Source organism: Haliotis asinina, chromosome 8 (genome assembly GCF_037392515.1).
Source record: "Haliotis asinina isolate JCU_RB_2024 chromosome 8, JCU_Hal_asi_v2, whole genome shotgun sequence".
Taxonomy (NCBI): domain Eukaryota; kingdom Metazoa; phylum Mollusca; class Gastropoda; order Lepetellida; family Haliotidae; genus Haliotis; species Haliotis asinina.
Genome location: NC_090287.1, coordinates 60818417 through 60827441, shown reverse-complemented (window position 1 = coordinate 60827441; position 9025 = coordinate 60818417). Strand labels below are relative to the sequence as shown.

The 9025-nt window shown below is 42.0% G+C and overlaps 1 protein-coding gene across 1 annotated transcript; it reads right to left on the bottom strand.

Moving 5' to 3' along the window:
• Positions 1-886: 886 nt before the first annotated feature.
• On the bottom strand, positions 887-9025 carry LOC137294330 (uncharacterized). Its single transcript, XM_067825329.1, has 16 exons — positions 8631-9025; positions 8273-8326; positions 7454-7681; positions 7109-7162; positions 6719-6952; positions 5985-6038; positions 5608-5841; positions 5437-5490; positions 4593-4826; positions 4091-4144; positions 3517-3741; positions 3089-3142; positions 2287-2517; positions 1525-1644; positions 1304-1399; positions 887-1053 (listed from the first exon to the last, which is right to left on the bottom strand). Exons 1-15 carry the CDS (start codon positions 8814-8816, stop codon positions 1304-1306), a joined length of 2112 nt encoding a protein of 703 aa, XP_067681430.1. The 5' UTR covers positions 8817-9025; the 3' UTR covers positions 887-1053.

Genomic DNA, 9025 nt, shown 5'->3' with positions numbered 1-9025 from the left:
CAATGATGTTCAAGGATGTTACTTGTTACAGCATCTGATGTTAGTGATGAATGTTCTGTGGCGTTCGAGGATGTTACTTGTTATGATCAGGAACAGCATCTGATGTTCATGTTGGTTTTGTAGAGCTCGGATATCTTAATTTCGATGCTAAATTGGATGCGTATTTATTTCTGCAACAATTGCTTTCATCTGACCTACTTTGGTTTTTAGCTCTGCTAATTATATAAAAATAAGCAAAAATAATACTCCACGCAGCTGTGATGAAGTCCCGCTCCGTTCTTGTACTTGAAGCAGTGTGCACTCGCCATTGTTTTCCGAACTCCATTGGGAACACGAACTTCAAGCTGCCAGTTCTCATCGCTAAAGGTGAGCTGATACCGGCTATGTCCCGAAGAGTTTATTATATGATGGGGCATTCAGCAATGTTCCAGTTATATATGGTAATGACCTGTAATTAATACATCAAGGAAAGTTTTATCTGGTGTTCTTTAAGGTAGTGTTATGAGCAAAGTCACCGTAGATTTTATTTAAATAATTACCATGAAAAGGTGTTTAACCTATCCAAAATGTGCCTGGGCCAGGCATGCTTGTGATCAACATCATGAGCATCGATCTATAAAACTGGGATACGATGACGTGTCAAGAAATCTCACCACCCGATCCCGTCAGTCATCAAGCAGGGGTTACTGTAGATCAGTTCTACCAGGACCTTCATGGCTTCCCTTGGAGTGGGAAGGGGCACCTTGCATTTTTGTTATAGATGTTTTTCAGTGCATCGAAATACACATATACAATTTTCCTGGGCATCCAACAAGGACAACCAATAATGTACAGTTCCTTTCGAAAGTAATTTGGAAATTGATTAAGAAGATTTCACACAGAAATATATGTTTTGTAGAATATTTATTGTTTATGGTCAAAATATGTTATGTACATGAACTATAAAAAATAACATGACCGCAGTATGGCGTTAAAACCGTTTAAAACAAGATGGACTGAAAGAAACCGAGAACAACTATATTTGGTCGGCCAATTTACCACTTTGGTCTTCACCTGAAATTTAAAAAGACTAACTTCAAGTTCTAACCACATATCGTTATCCGATGTGCAGGGATTCAAATCATACATCTTTTTAACAAATCTACAGCAGGCTAACAATGATAACAGTGGAACCTGTGAATGCATGTCTGGCAGACAATGTGTTCATCTCACGAATTCCGCTGCTCTGTCCAGGAGTGCTTATCTATGGCAGTTTTATTATGTTTGGACTGGAGCAAGAAGCACTGAAAACTGTTCTGCTTACCTAGACGAGTTGTATTTGTCCACATTTGTCGGCGGCCAGGCTATATTTGCGACTGCTGGACGGTCGGTACTCAACGGTCACCTCGCACGTCATACGCTGCATCAGAGAAACAACGACTAACAGCACCAACCAAAATAGCAAAGCCCCATGAAACAAATCTCGCGGATGCTATTTTCTCATTGCTGTTGATGAACATAGCCCAAAATTGTATGTAAGATTACCTGCAACATTCCGTAGTTCGGGGTGCAGTCAGTGATTCCTTTGCCGTAGGAGTTGCCGTTGTTCCGGCACGTGGATGATACAAGGTGAAGGTCGAATGAGTACGTTGTAGCCGACGACGCCTATAGAGAGACAAGTTCTGAGCCAATCAGCTACCTTTATCTAACATTAGATAAAGTATCTCGTTATTTATTGTGGTCCGTGAAGATCCGGGTCAGAATTGATTTTCAGCAGCCCATGCCTGTCGTAAGCGGCGTCTATAGGAATCGGTAGGTCTTGTTCCAGTGGTTTGCACCCGTGAAGGTCCCAGGGTAGAATAGGCCTTCAGCAACCCATGCTTGTCATAAAAGGTGACTATGCTTGTCGTAAGAGGCAACTAACGGGATCGGGTGGTCAGGCTCGCTGACTTGGTTGACACATGTCATTGGTTCCCATTTGTGCAGATCGATGCTCATGTTGTTGATCATTGGATTGTCTGGCCCAGACTCGATTATTTACAGACCGCCACCAATGCAAACTAAATTTAACTCCACCACATTCGCTTGGAGGGTGTGATGTTTGCCGGAAGGATCCTTTTACAACAATGATATGTTGTAGTAAATTAATGATGGTATTATGACTTTCTTAAATGTTGGATGCCCTAAACATAAATGTTTTGCATAAAAATGATAAATGATTAATCCTTCAAAGACGTTTAATTTTAAAGGAAAACATTCGCATTTTGTCTCTAAAATCCCAACTCGAAGAAATGTAATGGCGCAAACCTTTTGTGAGATATTTTCCACTTTCTCCACCACAAACCGGAACATGCTGTTCATCTTCCCATTCAAGGCATCTTCTGCGAACGACACAGCTTGCTGCAATGGCGCCGAGAGATGGGCCGGCTCCACACCGCCAACATTTCTTCTTCTTACTGTGGCGCATTTGTGTTCTGTCACATGACCCATGGAGTTCATCCATACTTGCCGCCAAAATGTGACGTCACAAAGCTGAGTCTGTTTCGACATACAGACACAATGCAGCAGCTTACATAATGGAAATATCACCGTACAGCTTCCTCGAAACAGACGTTTGTACACTAATTCAGATAATTACTAGCACCTCACACATTGGCAAACTAACAGAACTGGATTGTCTCGTTGGTTTGTAACCAATAAACGTTGGTAAATTGTAACTTGTAGTGTTGCACAACTAGATAACCTTGATTACACAATGCCATTTAGAAAGTGCTCAAATATAATATATGCGTTATTTGGGATTACACTTTCTTAGTAAAGTACAAATTCTAATATTTGTTCCATCAAGGATTCGAACCCACATCTTCATCCTCAGAGGCAGGCACCTTATCGCCAGCACACAAAGTCGGCTGAGCGGGCTGGTTTACATTGTGACAAACAGTACTCTGTAACCTGCTTACCTTTTCGGTTTGTAATAGTAAGTCTCTTAAATTAAAACTGAATTAAAATCCTTCGTAAGGATGCAGGGATGCATTGGGAACGGTGTATCGGCTGATACTGAAAATAACAACGTGCACAAGGTGGAAGGTTACGTTGAAAACATACTCACGGTGGTTCCTTGGCGAACCCGGATCTTGAAGAAGTAGTTCGTCCCGTCAACAACCTTAAATTAAGAAATTCACTATGAGCTTTCAAATTAATCCCTCATTCCGTGTGAAGTAATGCCCAAACATCTGTGTGTCCAGCCTCCATGTCGGTATGTCTTCCTCATTATGTATGGACGTTGTCACAAGTTTGACTACATATGTTTAAAACATGTGAAACATCCTCCACAGAACACAAGTGGATATATAAACACGTGAACGTGTCTAAAAATTAGTAAGAAATCTGTCAGTTATATTTGTGGTAAAACGCGTCCGTCGCACACTATCAAACTCCTAGAAATAGATCATCATAATTTGATATACCATGGTGCCATGGGATTGACAGAATTGCATCCTCTAGCGGTATCAAACGCTCTTCGTTTTTGACACATACCTGGGTTTTAGCAGATATTAGTTCAACATAAGCTCTGTGTGTGCCGTCAAGGGTGTTTATTGTTTGGACGGCGTAATGTGCCAACATCTGGATGAAGTGGTCGTTGACGTCGGCGTCAGTAACAGCTGCAAGCTGACGTTTGGTTTGTGCGGTGCAGTGGTGGTCTGTCAGCCTCCTTGCCATTGTCCAGGCTGGGGACCATACATTCACTTCACACAGCTGGGTCTGAGGATGTACAGCACAGTAGGTGAGTTGGTGCTCGTTAGAGCCGCACTACAAATAAATCTTAAGCCAATAACTGTAGCAACCTAGCAGACACACAATGTTGTGGCACGTTCTTGTGTCACTTTGGGTGTGTACTGATACGTGTGTATATGATACTCTCACACAGGTGAGACTACGTACGTACGTTTTCAGTTTTACGCCGCTTTTCGCAATATTCCTGCAATATCACTGCGAGGGGCACCAGAAATGGATTTCACACAATGTACCCGTACGTTCGGAACTTTTCAACTACTCTGCCATCCTGCCAATCTAAAATAGTCCATTGTTCAAGGTACACATCTCAGCTCACCTTATCTCCATCCTTAAGGCTCAGGGTAAGGACGTAGGTAAAACCACCGACGACCTAAAACAAAAAACATTTTTTAGAACGTTAAGGCCAAGGAACTTAAAGAAGAAAGACTTCGTGAAGATGTATCCAAATGGGCACTTAAGGACAAAACTACATGGGTGAACAACTTGATGCATCACCTGAATATGGAAGTTGCTCATTCATAGATTTGTCCTTATCTGACTCTCCAACTTCGAGAAAGTCACTGAAAGACGTTCCAGTGGACAATGTTGGTCAAGAAAATGAGAGTCTAACATCTTCCCAGAGTGGACATATATGGGTCTACAGAGCCAAGCTTAACTTTTAGTCGCATGGAAAACTGCATACCATCGTTGAGACCATGATCAGCCAAATAGTATGTGTTCCAAATATGCCATGCTCATTGCCATACACATATGTGATAAGCCAATGTGTTCTTCCGCAGCATTCGGGGCTATATAAGCAGTGACACATATTAACGTACTTGGTATCCGGCTTTGACAACTTTGACCAGTGAGTTCTGTGCCCCTTGAATTCCGTTGATCTCCCTAACAGCGAACTTGGCCACTTCCTTAATGTCTCCACTGTTGACGTTCAGATTGGTGACACCCCCGAGAAGACCCCCAGCACGCTTGGTCACCTGGCTACAGCTGTGCTCTGTCATTTCCTTCCTGTGGAGCCAGGGCTGAGACCAGATCTTCACATAACAGATCTGGGTCTGAATGTGGACAGGTGACTTAATGATCGGGTGACAGTGTTACACAAAGATAAATTGACAGGTGTGGCGTAGAATTTGTACCTCTCAGGATGCTTGGAACTACTCAACTTCAGGATATGCGTGTTGGTACACTACAGACTTAATGATCAGACGACAGGTGTAGCACAAAGATATAACTGGACAGAGTGTAGAGTAAACTTTGTACAAATCAGAATGGATCTCTATAAAAGTCTGGGTCTGGAGGTAGGAAATATACACGATGAGTCTGTTTATGGTAGACAGGAAACGTAATGACAGGTGTAATATAAAGATATAGCTTACAAGTGTAGCGTTGGATTTGTGCATTTACTTCAGAATATATGTGTGGCTTAAGGTGGATTAGAACCTCAGTGATCAGGTTACAGGTGTAGCATAATAAATATCTGTATAGTTGTAGTGTTGATAGTGTACCTCCGAAAAAGCTTGGAAGTGACCGACAGCTTCTCAATCTAGGTTTTGAGTTAAAGCGGGCTAGAGGCCTAATGGTCAGGTAACAGGCACACAGCACTATGAAGCACATCACCTCAAAATCGTTACGAAATGTTAGAACAAATAATGAAATAGGACTCACCTTGTCCCCTTCCTTCAGACGCATGGTCAGGATGTAGTTCATTCCAGCAACCACCTGAAACGGTTGAAGAACTCCGTGTAGGGAGCACACTCGCCTCTTAATTCTAATTTAAGAGGCTCAACACATGATGACTTTCATTACTAAACTAAACGCGCACCATAATGGCCTTACCTGAGTTTTGGCTGAGATGATTTGTACCATGCTGTTTTGGGCATTCTGCACTCCGTTGATCTCTCCCAGGGCAAAGTTGGCCATGTTCTTTACGTCAGGACTGTTGACGTCCGCGTTTAACATACCACCGGACATCCCGATGTCCCGCCTTTTGGCGTTAACACAACTATGGTGGGTCATCTGGGTCATGTGTGTCCATGGCTGGTCCCAGATGGTCACATCACAGATCTGAGTCTGAAAAACAGTAACACGGGACTGCATTAATTCTAAACTAGAGAAATGTGGTATTTTATTCATTTACAAATAAAACAGAGACAAATTCATTTCAGTAGTTGTAAAAATCTCAGCGAAGTAACCCTGTTTAACATGAAACATACCTGGCTTCCATCACTCATGCGGATCTTCAGAAAGTAGTTCATGCCAGCAACCACCTGAAATCAACACCAATCATAGGGAAATATCTAACAGAACCTATAATTGTCATTTATCTTTGTTAAGCACATCTAGCTTGAGATCCTGAAGTGATTTTTCATAATCAGGGCATTCGATGGCATACAGTGTCAAACCATTTCTGGGCAGTGTAAGTTACAGAGAGATGTCCTTATCGAAAATACGTCTAAATACATTCAGGCCACTATTGGTCTAGCCCGAGGCGAGTCAAAACTACTCCATCTGCATAACAACTCCGACGAAATTGATAATGTTTGTTATTACTGGACAAGCAGAGTACATGTGTTTTACATTCCCATCTTTTGTTGTCGATATGAATTCATGGAAGATCATATGACAAACATGTAACCTCTTGGAATTGGCTTAATAGATTCAATATCTGAATACATACATGCAGCGTTTTAAAATAGATAATACTTAACAGCAAATTTAAGACGATAACATTGCAATTACATATTGAGCATTTTCCTTGTAAGACAGACACTCTAGTAGCAGGAAAATCACCAGTACATATCCGAAGAGCTTTGGCCAGTACATGATCAAGTTTTGCCAACCTGTGTTGTTCGTTCAGTTAGAGATGACTATATCCCCAGTAACACACAATTACTTTACTCCAAATCTTGGCAGTTTGCCAGTGTTGCCTTTAAGTGTTTGGCCTTACCTGAGTTTTAGCTGAAATGACCTCTATTATGCTATTCTGGGCACCCTGAAGTCTGTTCAGTTCGCCCAGGGCAAAGTTGGTCATGTTCTTTACGTCAGGACTGTTGATGTCCGCGTTGAACAGACCGCCGGGCATCCCAATGTCCCGCCTTTTGGCGTTAACACAACTATGGTGGGTCATCTGAGTCATGTATGACCATGGCTGGTCCCAGATGGTCACATCACAAATCTGAGTCTGAAAAGCGTACGGTGATGAATCACATGACCAGGACACGTAATCTAGAGTAGTGTAATGGATTAATAAACTATATTTACAAATAAAACAGAGACAAATTCATTTCAATACTTTAAAAAATGTCAGCTAAGTGACCATGTTTAACATGAAACATACCTGGCTTCCATCACTCATGCGGATCTTCAGGAAGTAGTTTGTTCCAGAAACCACCTGAAATCAACACCAGTGATGATGAATATCTGACAGAATCCATAAACGCAGAAAGCGCTCAAATCAAACGTGAGGAAAAGAAGGTGCCATCGATAAGGCCTTGGGGACACAAAAGTCCCCAAAACATATACTGATAATGTTACATGATACATGATATTTAACGTCCCTGTTTCCAGTAAGTTGGACTGATACGTCATTATGATAAAAGACATACTATTAATTTGTCCAGATGTCCGGTCGTTGATTCATATATCGTTCATTATATTATAAATGTCAAGTTGTGTTACGTACCTGGGTCTTGGCTGAGATGACTTGGTCCAGACTGTTGTGAACCCCTTGTAGACCGTTCAGCGTAGTCACGGCATAGGTTGCCATTTTCAACACTGTACGGGTGACATTGACCGAGGTAGTAGCTCCAACAAGTCCGTCCCGCTTGGTGCGTGAAGTACATGCATGTTGGGTAACTTGTTTGTCGTTGAGCCAGACACGGGACCAGACGGTGACAGTGCAGGTCTGGGTCTGAAACATCCCGATCATACCCCTATTGTAAACGATTTGCCGTGACTGCTGCTTCATGTCATTGATGTGATGAAACGAGGCCTCAAAATACACTACAAGATGTATCTTGTAACATGTGACGAGCAGTGTGGTAGACGTGTTCAAAACGTGGGTTCATTACTTTGAAGACCCTGGCTCGAAACTATACATGTGTGAGGATGCCCCCTTTCAAAATTGCTGGGTTATGATTAAAACAGTGTAACACTATAAGACACCGTGTGATGCGCCCCTAAAACATCCGCACCTTCTTCCCTGGTGATGCTCAGGGCTGACTTGCACAAAGCGACCATAGCGCTACAACTCCCATTCTTCAACATAGGCTAAAGATAGTCATAGCGCCAAGACTGCTTTGTGCAAGTGATCCAAGGTTGTCGTGTGAGAGTGGGAGAATTATTCATAACGTCAGATGTTAACAGCTATATATGTTTTAAGTGATAGAGATATTATTCACTTACGGCTGTTTCATGGGTCTATACATACTGTATTCCTGATAACTAGCGAGAGCAGGAAAGCATATGTCAGTAAAGGTGTAAACATCTGAATGGAACTCACCTCCTTTCCGTTCTTTATGTCGAGGGTCAAAAAGTACTTGATGCCGGCGACAACCTGTCTGACACAACAATAATGTCACTGTGAAAATACAGTCAGCTTTGGGTGTATCGAAATCGGATAAGGCGAAGTATATCTCGATGATAATGTTTGTGGTACTGCGCCAAACTTGTGATTTTGAATTAATTAATTTTGCAAGAACATCTTAAAATGAACTTGCAATATTTTATGTCTAGGAAAATATTCATTGCTGTTTTAGAGATACATTTGAAAAGTATACATTCTAGAATGTAGAAAATTAAGAATGGAAGTTTGGATGAAATTTATTTCCAGGCTTTTGGAAAGGCATATTGACACCTACTTGAGTTTTAGCTTGCACAACAGACACCAGAGTATTCTGTGATCCGAGGAGTGTGTTTAGCTGGGTAAGGGCGAAGCTGGCCATCTGCTGAACGTCGTCTCTGTTCACGTCGACAGTCGTTGGGCCGCCGATGAGTTGACTCGCGGCTAGTGGTAACACCACTAGGACCAAAGCTAGTATGTGCATTCTTTGTGGAAGTAAAGTACAGCTCAGATCCCGACTGAAATGACTTCTGTATATATACGTGAAATCCGTCCCACGTTCACCTGTTGTATCCCAACCCAGCGATAACCTTTTCCTGGTGTTCTTTTACATGTTCGTAATACTTCTACCTGCAAGCTGAAATTCCATCATCCGAATCCTTAATATTCATAACACCATAAATAACAGAGAAC